Below are 15,266 nucleotides of genomic sequence, written 5' to 3'. Positions count from 1 at the left end.
CAACGCGGTCACTCCTTGTGCCGTCTCTCTTCCCGAGGCTTTGCTGAGCATCTGGAAGCAGCATCCGTGTCTCGCAGGCAGTCCTGTTGAGTACGTGCCTGTAAAATGCAGAAGGCGCCCCCCCTTACCTGGCGAGACGCTCATTTGTCTGGTCCCGGAACTCAAAAGTTCCCCTCCAGCACACCTTGTTTGGAGCCAAAAGAAGTTGTAATCACCTGGATACCTGTGCGGTGGCTGCAGGTCTAGGGATGAGTAACCTCCTCCCAGGATAGAGGGGGCCAACACCTATGGGCCCCTATTTACCCTGGAAGATTTGTAAAAACTTTATTGCCTCCTGCGCCTTTTTGTGGGGCTCAGTACGGAATTAGTCGAGCAAGATTTCCCCCACCAAAAAATGGCAGCTGTTCAGCAGAAAGGTGCAAATAGGGGGAACTGTGCTATTTTTGCAGAGCAAAGTTGAGGCCAGGGGTGGGCAAACCAGCGCCCGCCAGATGTTTTGGAATACAGCTTCCGTCCTTCCCAGTCAGCATGTTCAACAACCAGACATTCTGGGAGCTGCCATTCCAAATATCTGGAAGGCACCAAACTTCCAACCTCTGACAGGGTCAGTTGATTTTTAAAAATTCCTTTGTTAGAAGAGGGCTGCAATTGAAAATAAGGCTGGTGGGCCAAGTGTTAGGAGAGGGAGTAACTCTTCTAAGACTATTTGCACCTCTGCAGTGTTAGAGGAGATCTTGCTGAGAATCTGGGGGCTCCCAATGCAAGTCCTGGCTTATCCCCATCAGTGCAACCCCTGATTTCTCTGGAGGGGGTCTCCTGTTTTCCTCTAAAGAGGCATACACTGTTCTCCTTCCCTTTAAAAAAAACCATCACAACAACCTTGTGAGGTAGGTTAGTTTGAGAGAGACTGTGAGTGGCCATCGTCTCTGGCTGAGCTTTGTGGCTGAGCAGGATTTGATCCCTGGCTTCCCCAGTCCCTGGTCCAGCACCCTGAGCACTACACCCCTCTCGGTGCCGTGCTGAAAACCTTTCCTTGGTGCTAAAATAAAGTTTTGCACCAACTCCTTTCTTGCAACCAACCTGCTCGCCAGGAAAACTGCGTATTTCTCCTTCTTTTTGGAACTGCTAACATTTTTTCACCGAGGTTTATAGCAGAGCACTTCTAGGCTGTGAGTAGGAAGCCAGGATGGTGGAAAAGCCATGTGCTTTTCTCTCCCACCCACACAAGTGCTGGCTGCAATCTGGAGCCCAGAAGACACGAAGGCTGCGTCCGGGCACTGTGCGCGCCTAAAACGGAATTTGCACGCACAGAGCGCGGCCATTCTCTGGAAGCAGATTAAAGAATCCCAGTGAAGCGCAAATGGGGGGGATGCACCTGCGTGTTTCAGAGCTCATATATGATGTTGCCAACTCATGTACCACGCCTGTGCATTATTTCAGGTCACAGAATCACAGAACAGTAGAGTCGGAAGGGGCCAGAGGGCCCTCAGGTACAGCCCCCTGCTTGGTGTAGGACTCCCAGGTAAAGCCTCCCTCTCAGATGCCTCCAGGGTGGGAGAGCCCTCCACCTCCGTTGCTCATGGGTTTCCTCTAATAGTCAGGAAATTTGTCCTGATATCTTCCTGGAATCTGTCTTGGTGCAACTTGAACCTGTTATTCCGTGTCCTGCACTCTGGGATGATTGAGATCCTGGCCTTCCTCTTTGTGTCCACCCTTCAGATTTTGAAGAGGGCTATCTTATCTCCCCTCAGTCTTCTCTTTGTGAGGCTAAACATGCCCAGTTCCTTCACTCTCTCCTCACAGGGCTTTGTTTCCAGTCCCTGGATCATCCTTGTTGCCCTCCTCTGAACCCTTTCTAGCTTGTCTGCATCTTTCTTCAACTCTGGTACTGGATGCAGGACTCCAGGTGAGGCCTAACCAGCGCTGAGCAAAGGGGAACTGGCACTTGATGAGATTTGGAAGTGATCCTTCTATGAATGCAGCCTACAAGAGCATTTGCCCTTTTTGCAGCCACGTTGCATTGTTGACTCATATTCCGCTCGTGATCTATAACAATTCCAGGATCTGTCCCACTCGCAGGATCACCAGGCCAAGTATTCCCCATCTTGTAACTGAGCATTTGGTTTCTTTCTTCTGGGTGCAGTAATGTGGCATTTGTCCCGAATGAATTTCATTCTGTTGTTTTCAGCCCAGCCTATCAAGATCACCTTGAATCCTCTGTCTGTCTTCCGGGATGTTTGCTAACCCACCCAGTTTGGTGTCATCTACAAATTTAATCCTTGTTCCTTGCTCTTATCCAAGTCATTAATTTAAAAGGTTGAAGAGCGCTGGGCCCAGGACTGAACCCTGCAGTGCCCGCTAGTTACCTCTCCCCAGTCTGAGAAGGTGCCATGGATGAGCATTCTTTGAGTCCGATTCTGTAGCCAGCCGTGGATCCGCCTAATAGCCAGCAAGGCTGTCCAAAAATCAACAATAGAAGGGGCTGTGTCCCCCAAAATATATACTTTTCCAACTTCATGTGAATAAAAGGGCTTGGTATTTTCCACTGCTTTGTTAAGGATGTTTGGAGTTGGTGTGTGTGTGTGTGTGTGTGTGTGTGTGTGTGTGAGAGAGAGAGAGAGAGAGAGAGAGAGAGAGAGAGAGAGAGAGAGAGAGAGAGATTTTCAGCTTCTGTTTCCTTGCATTCTATTGCTTTCTAAGCTGCAAAAAGCCAGTTTGCAACTCCAGAGTTGTTTACAGTAATTGGCACATAATGTAAGTGTTTGTGGCTAGGGCAATCCGGAAAAGATGGTTTTTGAAATTTGCTCATCCTCTGCCACATCCTTTCTTGCCTTCTTCTTTAAAAAAATTAATCACCAATCAACCGAGGCTGATCATCCATGAAACACTCCGTGGGTGTTTAATGCCAAGAGAACTGAGTAGTTCAGTTGATAGCTACTGAATTCAAGACATGGGCATCTTCTGGTGCAGTGAGAGAAAGATTCATAAAGCACCTTTAGCATCTGGCAATTTTACACTTTTATTTCAGATGGCTCTATTGAGACTACGGTGTTTTCTGCTTGCTTTTCTGCTCAGCTAAAGCAGACATGGGTAGAGAACAGATCTCCAAATGCGTGGAAGTCCAAAATTCCTGGAGATTGAAGTCCAAAACATCTGGATATCTTTCTTCAGCCCGTCCTTGATCTAAAGCAGAGATTTTAAAAATTTCCTTGCTTCCGGGAAACATGCCTTTGCATACCTGTCAGTCCTTGCCCGCACGAACCACTCTGGTCAACAAGAAAAATGCTCAGAGTTGGCATACAAAATATCTGGAGCTATGAGGGTTTGAGAAGCTGGGGCAGTCCATCTTTGTCTAAGGAAACCTTGGAGAAAAGAAATACTGCTTATTTACCCTCTGCTCTACTTTCCTCCTCAGGGGTGGTGGAGGCATGCCTTCTGCACATGCTCAAGCGACGGACAGCCGGCTTCCTGCGGACTGACAAGATTGCTGCCCTCTTCACCAAGGTGGGCAAGACTTACGATGTGGCCAACGACATCTGTAGAAAAGCCCAGGAGTTGCTGCAGCAGGTGGAAGACAGGTGAGGGCCACGTTAGTCTCCAACAGCAGCCGCAGTTCAGGGGTGAAACACGCTTCACCAAAGTTCCCACCCTCTGTGTAGCAATTGGCTGTGCAGCCTGGAATCCGGAGACGTTCTCCTGTTCCCAGCAGATCCCTTGACCCCAAATGAGTGACCTCAGCACATGCCCTCCCACCACCCTTGAATCCTAAAGAAGTCAAAGAACCCATCCCTATTTTCTCTTCTCCCTTTCCAGGTCATCTGTTAGAAAATATGAGACTGTGGGCAGGAGTTTCAGCTATTCAAGAGCGCTTCCACCTCTGTTCAGGTCACTAGCTTACATTAAGTCAAAATAGACAAAATAAGATCTTTCTTTGCGTTCCTCGTAGTCCGCGATTTCCAGGGAGGAGAGAATTATTTTGGATGGTCTCTGTCCCTCTCCAAGGCACCATCTCCAGGGCGCCCATGCAAAGTGGTGGGGGGAGTGTCTGACCTATTTCCCACCCCATGAGGGACCCTTTGCTTTGCTGCAGGGTCACTTCCCGTATGTTGTTCCTTGGATGCTGCTTAAAAATAAGACAAGCCTCGACTTCATCTTCTCCCCAGAAACAATCAGCCCAGGTAATTCTGGGGTATCCAGAATGCCGCGGTGCTCGGTGCCAAATTGGAGTTTGTTACATGGCAGTGGAATAAGCCCAAAAAGCCGACGAGGGGCGAGAGCTGTGCTTCCTAGATCACTCAAAAACAAGCACGCTGGTTTTCTGCCTTCCACGCTGTTTTGCTTACCCGTCATCATGGAACTGCCGAGCGGGGAGGCATTTCTGAAAAGCACCTCTCTGCTTTCCATCTCAGCTCCCCAGCCCGCCTTCTGTTGGACTGGAAGTCTGGTTTCTCGTCTATGCACACGATAGCCACAGTGTATTGGAAGACTCAGGCGTGAAGGGGTTGTAAAGCTTTCTTCTGAAGCGGAAGGAAATAGAGACTAACGAAAACCACCAGCTTCCTTAAGCATCCTTTTCACTGAGCTGGTAAACCTGTGCCTAATTTACGTCGCTTAACAGATGGCAGCTTGGGCACAAAGAATGGGATGCGGTGCCATGCAGCATAAAATGCAGAAGTCCCTGGGGTCAGAAAAGTAGCATCTCAGGGAACGAGGCAAAGCAGGCAAGCAGCGCAGAGGTCCCTGGGCTCAGAAAAGTAGCACCTCGGGGAACGAGGCAAAGCAGGCAAGCAGCGCAGAGGTCCCTGGGCTCAGAAAAGTAGCACCTCGGGGAACGAGGCAAAGCAGGCAAGCAGCGCAGAAGTCCCTGGGCTCAGAAAAGTAGCGTCTCAGGGAACGAGGCAAAGCAGACAAGCAGCGCAGAAGTCCCTGGGCTCAGAAAAGTAGCGTCTCAGGGAACGAGGCAAAGCAGGCAAGCAGCGCAGAAGTCCCTGGGCTCAGACAAGGAGCCTACACCTGGGCCTGCTCTGCCAGTCTGGGAGCTTGCTTTTGCTTCTGCCTTTTGAGTCGCATTGATGCCAGCTTTCCAGAGCATGACTGCATGCCATTTGAGCTCTGCAGCGTTTTCCCTCGTGCCCCGGAGCCTGGGCTCCCCTCCCCACTGCCCCGTCGTGTTTGCCTTCTCACTGCCCCATGCAAATTTTGCTGCTTGGATCCCCCCCTGCCCCCCACCCAGAACCTGTTTGCAAATTGGTTTTGCCCAGCGCTTGAGAATGTCTGAACCGTGCTAAGCTCAAGCCGTCTTTGTTTACCAGGAACGGTCCCTATTTTGGGCACCTGCCCCCAAGGGCCGTTCACCTATCAGCAGCATTGTCGTTAAAAAGTCATTAGCGTGGATCGCTAGCATGTCTTTTCTTTGGGGTTCTGCTGGATCTTCTGGGTCTCGGTGGTCCAATTTGCATCTCACACTCATTTGTCGGTAACTGTGGCAAACAGCGCCGGAGCAACGGGGCGCCCAGATTGGATTTCTGGGGGCAGGACGTGTTTCTGACGCAGCCGAGATCTGGGCCATGATTTGGAGGGGAGTGGGGAGAGTTTTACTCTCCCCGACTCGGCATTCCTCCCCACTGCCGCTTGGTGGAAACAGTGTGGAGCCGTTCTTGTAAAGATAAGCCACAATGGTGCACTTCTCCTAAGCACTGCCTTGGGGTCCCTGGCTGTGTCATCCGAACCCAGAGGCATGGCTTGTTGGAGGGAGAAACAGCCCCTCCCATACCCTACGGCAACCCACAGGCTGTTGGAGGACTTTCCCTGCTCCAGTGCGCCATGACACCCAGGTTTAGAGAACTGATCAGGGTCTGAAGGTGATCATGGAAAATAAGCCACAGTAACTTAGTGTGATCCTGGTATTCCTGCCACTCTATCCGACTTCGGTGTGCCCGCAGCTGGAGTCCTGTGTCCAGCTCTGGGCTCCACATTACAGGAAGGGTATAGCCAGGTGGGAATCTGTGCAGCGCCGGGCCACAAGGATGGTGGCCAGATTGCAGGGGCTGCCCAGTACAACCCCACCCGGCAAACACCTCCTGTTGGGCTCTTAATGGGGAAACATTTTCCCCTGCGACATGAAGGACTAGAAACTTGTCTGCGCATATGCAAAGGGGAAGCGGAACCCCTGTTTGTCATGAGCCTGTTTGCAGAGAAGGCCGCTAAACAAGAGAAAGTGCCCTGGCTGGTCCTCCGGATATTGTGGTTTTGAAAGGGCTTCTTTGTGCCTTTGAGTCCCTTCCAAGTTAGCCAGTTCCGGTGCATTGTGAGCGTTAGCCTATGTACTTGGCAACCAGCTGCCCCTCTGCTGTTGCTTGTCATCGTGTTTGAAAAGCTCTTGACTCATCCCTTGAAGCTTCAACATACCTCGGTGCCTCCTCAGCTACGGGAATTAAAACAGAGGCGGAAAGCGCTCGATAAGCTGCCAGTGGGTCCAGCGTCACATGTTCGAAACGCGCTGCTTGGAAGGAGCCAGCCGCCGCTGTGGGCTGAGCAAACGAGAGGGCCTGTGCAGCCAGCAGGGCGGGTTGGGAGGCAGCCGGGGCCGCGGGTCCGGGCCGTTTGCAAAAAGCTGCGCCGGGAGGTCCGCATTTCCGTGCGCAGCTCCTGGCAGAAGCGGGCCTGGGAAGCCCAGTGGGTGTGTGTGTCGTGTTTGTGGCAATTTGCCGCACTCAAGTGGGACCCCAGTTCTGTGGCAGGGGGGAAACTCCGAGTGCAGCCCGTGGCACAGAAGAGAAGGGAAGGCCCGCAAGAATACATGCAGGGAAGGGCCACAAAAACCATCGCGGGGCTGGAGCGGCTCCCTTTGAGACGTGCTTACAACAGCCGGGGCTGCTGAGCTTCGTAAAAAGGCGAGGAGGAGGGAAAGCAGGGAGGGGTTCAAAATAATGCATAATGTGGCGGAAGAGGAGAGGGGGGCATTGTTCTCCCCCTCTCCTAGCACTCGAACCCGGGGACATCCCATGCAGCTGATTGGTGGGTGGCTTTGGACCGATCGAAGGAATTATGTTTTCGTATGGCGGATAGTGAAGCTGTGGAATTTGCTGCCATGGGAAGTGATGGCTACCGTTCTGGGTGGCTTTAAAAGGGACTGGGCAGATCCATGAGGGGGGAGGCTACCCTTGGCTACTAGCCTTGCTGGCCATGGGCTTCCTCCTTTGCTGGAGGCAGCCTGCCTGCCTGCCCCAGTGGCTGAGGAGCTGGGCAGGAGAAGGTCCCGCACCCGTCCAGCTGGAGGGATCCAGTGGGCAGCTGGTTTGCCACTCTGTGAACGGAGTGCTGGACCGGATGCAGCCTCACCGGCCTTCGGCCTGATCCAGCCGGGCGTTTTCTATGTTCTAAACTCTTACATCCACACAGTGGATCCCAGTGTTTTACTAAAAGCCATCTCATGCTCTGAACAGGTCGTCAGAATGGCTTAATCCACAACAACAGAAAGTGTCAACTGACTTGGAAAAATACAAAGGTTTTCAGCAATACAAAAGACCTTATAAAGAATTACTCCCCCACCCCATTCATATTGCCCAGAGAGGATTAAGAAAGCTGTTTGTTGGGAGTAGGGGAACAAAAGATGGTGGCAGTGGAATGGAGTCTTTTGGAAGTGGGCTTGGCTGGCTGGGGAGTTGGAACCCTGGATGGAAGTGTCCCAAGCTGCAGTGCTGCACTGGACGTCTCGCCTCTAAGAAAGAAAAGCAGTTTATCCACAGTACCGATGATCTGAGAAGATCCAGCTCTGTGAATTGTTTTGGTTAGTTTCTCCATTTCCGTCTCGTCTAGCGCTAGGCTTAGATGAAAAGGGATAGGTAGCACATCTGAAACAGGAGTGAGTAGATGCGAGGCCGAATTCCTTACCTTTTGTGTGAGACACACACTAGTTGAAGCCTCTGTCTGTCTGTCTGTCTCCCTCTCTCTCTCTCTGTATTTTTGGTCACTTTCCTCCAACGCTCTTCCTCCTCCGTGGCAGGAGACCAAAAATCATGCCTCCCCGTCCCATATTATTTTTCTGACTTCAGCTAAGTTATGCATTATGAATCATAAACAGTAGCCTGAGGCGATGTGCTCAAGCAAGTTTTTAAAAGTCCTTAAAACGACCCCTGCGTGAGCACATTCTGCCTCACTGGCCCTGGGTGTGCTTCGAGCCACTCTCTCACTCCACGCTTTGCTTCCTTTTCCAGCAGGAAATGCCAGCCAGCAGGGCAGGAAGCCCTGAAGAGGCAAAGCTCGGCCACAAGCAAAGCCCCCATCTTGACCGCGCAAGCCGTCAGGCACATCTGGGTGCGCACTGCGCTGATCGAGAGGGTGCTGGACAAAATTGTGCAGTATGTCGTGGACAACTGCAGGTAAGGCGAGCGCGCCGGGGCTCCTTCAGGAAGGGCTCCCAGAGAAGGGCGTCTGCCCCGATCCTAAGGGGCGGGCGGGCGGGCACATATGGAAGGAGACGCTCCTTCTGGTAACCGGGCCCTCAGCCATTTAGGGCTTTATTGGTCATCACCAGCACCTTATACTGGGCCCAGGCTTCAACTGGAAGCCAGTGTAGGTGGAAAAGGACCAGTGTTGTGTTCGTGCCTGCCAGTCCCTGTTAACAACCTGGCGGCTCTATTCTGGACCCGCCGAAGCATCTGGGCCGTCTTCAAGGGCAGCCCCTCGCAGAGCCTTATGTGGCAGGAGGCCTCCAAGGGAGGCTCGGCGCTGAATATGCCGCCTGCTGCTGCTTTGGAAAGCTGGAAGCGTCCGGGCTGGGCATGAGGTCACTCTCAGCTGGGCAGGATGCTCAGCAGCCACCTGCGCCCGTTGGCGCTCTGGCGCCATCTAGTGGCACGAGGGTCGCGATTTCAGCTCGCTCGCTTGTGCCGAGCCTGGAAGCTGAAGGCCATCCTCCCGCCAGTGGTACGGGAAGCTGCTTTTCGTGCTTCTAAGCCCTGCTGTGCCTATAGGTTTGCCTTGTCACCAGTGGGTTGGTGGGGAAAAGGCCGCACTTCCTGTTGTTGGAGAAAGAGACTCGGGACAGACATGGAGGAGTCTGGCGGAGGAAGGCCGGCACATTTCCTGCCTGCCGGTTTCCATCAAATTCCTGGTCGCCCCTTGCCCCCTGGGTGCGTCGTTAATGCAAGGGTGGCTTAGATGGACAAACCCCCTGCTTGGTTACCAGGCGTCTCCTTGCATTCGTATGGTTCTTGTCCAGCTTGCAGTGCCTTAAATAATTTGCTTGCTCTCAGGGCGATCCACAAGTTAAGAGGCAGAAATAAGAATGCTTATCTGGGCACACGATGTCCTTCGAAGTGCCGAGAGGCTGAATTCTCGGTTTGCTTGAAGACACTTCCGAGTTTGACCCCCTTATGTCCTCTCTCTGCACAATGTATTATGCAATCATTTCCCTTTTCACGGAGAGGTATTTTGGTTGTTTTTTCCGGTCGGAATCTTCAGCAAATATTATGAGAAAGAAGCTTTACTGGCGGATCCGGTCTGTGGGCCCATTTTGGCATGTCTCCTCGGTAAGCGTCTTTTTAAATGTTAGCTCTGTGTGCTTTAGAAGAACTGTGTTTTGACACACACCATGTGCTTTTTCAAAGGCGTTTGCAGAAATGATGAACATGAGTCAGAAATGTGATGCAGTCGCACCAAAGGGACTGAAAAAAAAAACCCCACACACATTATGCTAGGCACAGAGAAGGAGCTGAATACTAATGATTACAGAAGAGATAAATACAAGGCATTCTAAAATGTCTGGAGAATGCTGCTTGTAACCATTCAGCAGCAAGATCCTAAACTGGAAGAATATAAATTTAGGCCTCCTGAAGATGGAGCCTTCCCAAATTGCTTCCTGTTGTCCTTTTTCTGCCTAGTGCAGCCGTCCCCAGCTTTTGCTTTTGAGCTGCCACTCAGATATTCCCCTCTGTTGGAGGACGGTGTGTATCTTTGGTGCAGCCAGCCCTGCAAACTTTAAACTAACCTGCTGCCCTCGGGAGCCAACCAGGTGGCAGGCCGGTCCTTGCTGGGCCATTTAGCTTCTCTGGGCAGAGATGCGCCTTCCGCTTGAGGAGCAAAATGAGTTGGATGTGGCCTGACAGAGAGACCTCAGTGGTTTGGGCCCGCCACCAAAAGGCTCCCTGAATTCCCTTTGCTTCCTTCTGTTTCCAGTTGGACCGTGTGCCCTTGAGTACACCAAACTGAAGACGGCAGACCACTTCTGGACCGACCCCTCAGCCAATGAGCTGGTCCAAAGGCACCGGATTCATGGCGCCCACGTGCGGCACGACTCCCCGTCCAAGCGGCCAGCGCTAGGAGTAGGTTGCTTCTTGCCCTCGATATTTAGATTTTTAAAACATCTATTGTGTAATGCTTTTGTATACAGCTTTTCAACCAGGACGTGCATATGACACATACATTGCATCCATATTGTGTATACATCGAGAGCCCTGTGGGGCTAGTAATGCAGAATATGTGCTTAATACAAATAATAATAATATACAGCATGGTGCAGTGGTTAGAATGTTGGACCAGAAGGTCCAAAAGGTCCTGGTTCTGGTCCCCGTTTGGCCGAGAAGTTCACTGGGTTCTTAGCCCAGCCTACCTCCCAGGGTTGTTGTGAGGATAAAATGGAGCCATGCAAGCCACCTTGGCTTCCTCAGAAGAGGAAAAAGGGTGTGATGGGGCAGCATGGTGGAGGCCCAGTCCAAAAGTAGAAATTGCAGTAAGAGTGCTTTCTTGAAAGTTGACACCTGCAGATCCTTACTTTGGAGAAAAAACACATTTTAAATCAAAGGAGCCATTTTTTCCAGGAGTCTCATACAGAATAAAGCTTGTCCCTCCCCGCTTCCCAAAACAGCACTTTCCTGCTTTTGTGCACACTGTTCTCTTTCTCCCACTGACATTACCCAGAGTGCCGTCCATGGGAGAACATGGCGGCCTCATTATTTTCTTCTGCTCCGAAGCCGCGATAGCTAAGGAGGTGGCAGGAACAGGGAGAGACCTCTCTCCAGTCTAATGAGTTCTCCAGTTGCTGCCTGAAGCAGCGCTGGGTTGCCTTCAGACTAGTGGCACCTACTTAGCTTTGTACTAGAACCCCAAGGTTCACCAACTGGACCTGGAGCATCCTTCGGGTGTCACACTGAAGGATCGCAGAACCTGTTTCCTGCGAATGTGGGAACTTCTGCGTCCGACACGCATGCTTTGGTCCAGGGTAGTCGCTCCCTTCGTACTTTGGAAAGAAATTATGTGGCCATCAGATGCCAGTTCCCCGGCTGGGCGGGTGGATCATCTCATCTTGTCTATGGTGGCTTAGTGCGCTGCATCGTTTGGGATGTAATCTTGTGTGTGCACAGGAGAAGGTCCTGCAACTCCTAGCATTGCTGTCTGGGGGATGCTGGGAGTCGGGGGACACCCATCTTTCTGTCTAAATACGCTCTGGATTCATTCATTCATTGGTTAGATTTATACCCCCGTTTTCCTTACAACAGACCCAAAGCAGCTTGCATCATTCTCCTCCTCCTGATCTCAGTCTTAGCCAGACAACAACCCTGCGAGGTAGGTTGGGCTGAGAATCTGCACCTGGCCCAACGTCAGCCTGTGGACTCCGTGGCTGAGTGGGAGCGAGAACCCAGGCTGCCTCAGCCCAGCCCAGCGCTCTTAACCACTGCACCGTCCTGGCTCTCAGTTGCACCCTAGACAGACTGAGAAAGGGGCGCGTGGCTGTCTGCAGGTACGACTGGGTACGTGTAATGCTGAGCTCTTGTGTGCACTAGATAAGGAAACGGCACTCAAGTGGGAGCATGTCGGAAGACCGCTTCGCAGCTTCGGCCAGAGATTACGTGGAGTCACTGCACCAGAACTCAAAGACACATTTGCTCTATGGGAAGAACAACGTCCTGGTTCAGCCGGTAAGTGCTCAGATCAGGGAAGCCTGTGCCCAGACACGTACAGCGGGATGTTTCAAATCCACATCGGGATGCAGAAAATGAGTAACAGGAAAGAAGTCACAGATGTCTTCTGTCTTGGATGGGCTCGGCCAGAAGAATGTCAAGGAAGTCCTTAAGCTTCAAGAGGTAGCATAGTGACTTTTCCTTGTGTCCAAAGCCAGGATATTTTCTTAAGCATTCCAGAGTATCATAACCTTCAGGTGGGTAGGAAAGACATCAGAGATAATGGCCCTGAAGCTGCTTTCCCCTAGATCTTCTTTAGATAAGAGCAGCTTTGGCTGTGAGAACGGAGACTGTTAGCTTTTGAAGTAGCTTCCGGAAAGGGGGTTGGTGCGTATGTGCATGCCTCCCACAGTGGCCAACAGGATGATGGTTGACATGTGCGTAATCACCTCTTTCCCGCTGTGTGACCCTTTCAAGCCATTTAAGTCAGTGTCCGTTTGTCCCTGCATCTTGTGACAAATTATAGTTGTGTCATGAGTAACTTGTGCCAGCCTCGCTTATTTTGTCTGCTTTCTCTAGATAAAGCCTGGCTGGCTGGCTGGATAAATCAATCAATCAATCTCTGTCTGTCTCTGTCTCTCTCTCTGTTCATTTGCATCTTAGTTTGTTTTTGCTAGTTGTGAAGTCATGTCCAAACCTTTGCAGCCCCATGGACAACATTCCTCCAGGCCTTCCTGTCATCCACCTTCCCCCGGAGTCCACTCAAGCTCATGCCAACTGCTTCAGTGACTCCATCCAGCCACCTCATCCTCTGCCGTCCCCTTCTTCTTTTGCCGTCAATCCTTCCCAGCATCAGGCTCTTCTCCAGGGAGTCCTTCCTTCTCATTAGGTGGCCAAAGTAATGCTTACCTGTTTCTGAAAGGGCTTCAGGTGTCTCTTAGGGGTAGAATGATCCGGATAACTGACATTTGGCTACAGTATAAAACAATCAGCTCCTCAGCTCCTCTGAACAGAATAGCCAGCTATGATTATACTTGCCAATGATTTATTAAAAATTAAAATGTCAGGGCATAGCCTTGAAGAGTCGATACAATATTTTGAGCATGTCAATAAATAGATAAAATTCAGTCTGTCATTGTCATGCACCATCAATGGTTGCAATCCAGAATGCCTGGTCCTTGGAAGACCTGCTCAGTCAATTCCAGACGAGAGCCCTCATCAAAGTTTCCCAGGATAAATTGTGGTGGGAGCTGTGTATGCCATGTTGATCTCCTTGGAGGAAGAACAGGAAGCAAATGGAGAGACCAAAATGTTCCTTTGTCCTTTCGGTGGCAGCTTCCAGCACCTGTTATCCATCACAGCATCGAGGGACAAAGATTGCTTGTTAGGTGTTCACATCTGACCAGCCGTCATTTCAACAGAGTCCCCTCTCAAACACGCAGAGAAAAAGCTATCTTGTTTTCTCCCTAGACATCTTCCCGTATGAGTACTATAATGAGTGCCATCCTGTACTTGTTCATTTAGAAGGAAGCCCCGCTGAGTTCTGTTGAACTTCCCCCCAGTAAATATGTCTAGGAGTTCACCCTCCAGCTTGTTCCTGCCAGCTTTCTTCTCCTTGCAGTAATGAGCTGGCAACATTTCAGTGGGCAGTCAGATGTGGGTACAACTCATCCCATTAATAATTATCACGACTCCTTCAGAGCTGCGGGTATTAAACTCAGCGTGGCAAACCATCTGGGACTCCTGGCCTTCTCGTTAACATTAAGAATAGGAACTGGACTCTGATAAGCCAGATCATTTAAGGACACAAGTCACAAATGGGGGGGGGGAGGAAAGAATCACAGCAATGACTCACCAATTCATGTGAGTCAATGAAGGCAGAATGAAAGGCCGGTTTCATTGACATGTAAGGGACAACCAGGGTCAGAGAGACTCTCATTTTAGTCTCCTTTTCTCTTTCCTTCCCCCCCCCCCTTGCGGTGCTCAGTCTTCACATTCTTTGCAGCTACTTAAAAGTTTGGCGTGCGCATTCCAAAAGCCTCACACAGTGAACTCTTGTGGCCAGAAGAGAACTTGTTCAGGCTGTGCATACGTTGGGAAGGAGCCAGAGCATCCGCCTGCCAAAACTTGTCTCTGCAAAATTCCTGCTTATCAAGAAAAGCCCTGGGGTATCTGGAAGGGGCAAATGTAGTGCTCAGCCTCATTCCGGCGTGATTTTGAAGGCCCTCTGCAAGGGTTCAAGTCAGACTTCCCCTGTCAGTCTCAGACTCCCGCAGGTTAAAAGATCTATAGCAGGATTGATGCAGCCCTAAATCTTGGCGAGCTGCTCCCCAAGATGGGGCCAAATGAACCGGTGGCCCAGCTCGGTATGCAGTTTGCCTCTCCAAACGGAGCTGCTTCCATGAGAGGCATCCAAATATTGTGCACTGCAATTCCCATTGACCCCGGCTGGCATAACCTACAGAGATGGATAATGGGAGTTGCAGGCCAGCATATCCCCCATCTCTGCTTTGACCATCACACCGCTTGGATATTGCAGTAACACGTAGAAACGATAGCACATCAGCATGTTCTGGGCACGTTGGATTTGGGCTGTTTTGCAAAGCTTTGCACAGTCGGTCCGGGTTCTTTCCCCCGTATTGCAAAGGGTGTTCTGGAAGGGTAAGCAATGGGCTGGCCAGGTGATTGCAGGGCAGAGATGAAGCCCACCCCTGGGGCGTCCACGCTTGAAGCTCAGTTTCGATTCCACTCTGCCACGCCAGTCTCTCCCTTCTTCACAGCCTGCAGGTCAGGGCCTGGGAACCCTTCCAGGAAGGGCATGAGCGTTGAGAAGCCCTGGTAGCTCCCACCATCCCGTTCCTTGCCCTCCTGCAGTCTTCCAGCCTCTTGCCTTTGTTCCAGGTGTCCTCTTCCTAAAGGAATCTTTTTTTTTACACAGAAAGATGACATGGAGGCCATTCCGGGCTATCTGTCCCTGCACCAGTCTGCCGATTCGTTGACTCTTAAATGGACACCCAACCAGCTCATGAACGGGACGCTGGGGGACTCGGAGCTTGAGAAAAGGTAAGGTCCCGGTGCACATCCTTTTGATGCAGAAGGTTGGAGGTGGAGTATTTTGCAACTAAACAAAAACAGAGTTGAGTTCAGTCTGGCGTGGGTTCAGACTGGGGTTGAGTTCAGTCTGGCGTGGGTTCAGACTGGGGTTGAGTTCAGTCTGGCGTGGGTTCAGACTGGGGTTGAGTTCAGTCTGGCGTGGGTTCAGACTGGGGTTGAGTTCAGTCTGGCGTGGGTTCAGACTGGGGTTGAGTTCAGTCTGGCGTGGGTTCAGACTGGGGTTGAGTTCAGTCTGGCGTGGGTTCAGACTGG

The 15,266-nt window shown here is 51.2% G+C and overlaps 1 protein-coding gene across 2 annotated transcripts in view; it reads left to right on the top strand.

Moving 5' to 3' along the window:
* SGSM2 (small G protein signaling modulator 2) overlaps positions 1 to 15,266 on the top strand; it is a 65,015-nt gene that overhangs the window by 26,696 nt on the left and 23,053 nt on the right. Inside the window, exons 3-9 of one of the 2 annotated variants that reach the window (XM_044429820.1) lie at positions 3,416 to 3,578; positions 3,814 to 3,885; positions 8,217 to 8,381; positions 9,466 to 9,533; positions 10,180 to 10,325; positions 11,784 to 11,918; positions 14,839 to 14,963. In XM_044429820.1, the coding sequence (XP_044285755.1) occupies positions 3,416 to 3,578; positions 3,814 to 3,885; positions 8,217 to 8,381; positions 9,466 to 9,533; positions 10,180 to 10,325; positions 11,784 to 11,918; positions 14,839 to 14,963 (874 nt within the window). The remainder of the gene's footprint in view (positions 1 to 3,415; positions 3,579 to 3,813; positions 3,886 to 8,216; positions 8,382 to 9,465; positions 9,534 to 10,179; positions 10,326 to 11,783; positions 11,919 to 14,838; positions 14,964 to 15,266) is intronic. The other variant, XM_044429822.1, reaches the window with a different exon arrangement.

The sequence above is a fragment of the Varanus komodoensis genome, unplaced genomic scaffold (assembly GCF_004798865.1).
Source record: "Varanus komodoensis strain SLA01 unplaced genomic scaffold, ASM479886v1 scaffold20_1, whole genome shotgun sequence".
NCBI lineage: Eukaryota > Metazoa > Chordata > Lepidosauria > Squamata > Varanidae > Varanus > Varanus komodoensis.
This window is presented reverse-complemented; position numbering and strand designations above follow the sequence as displayed.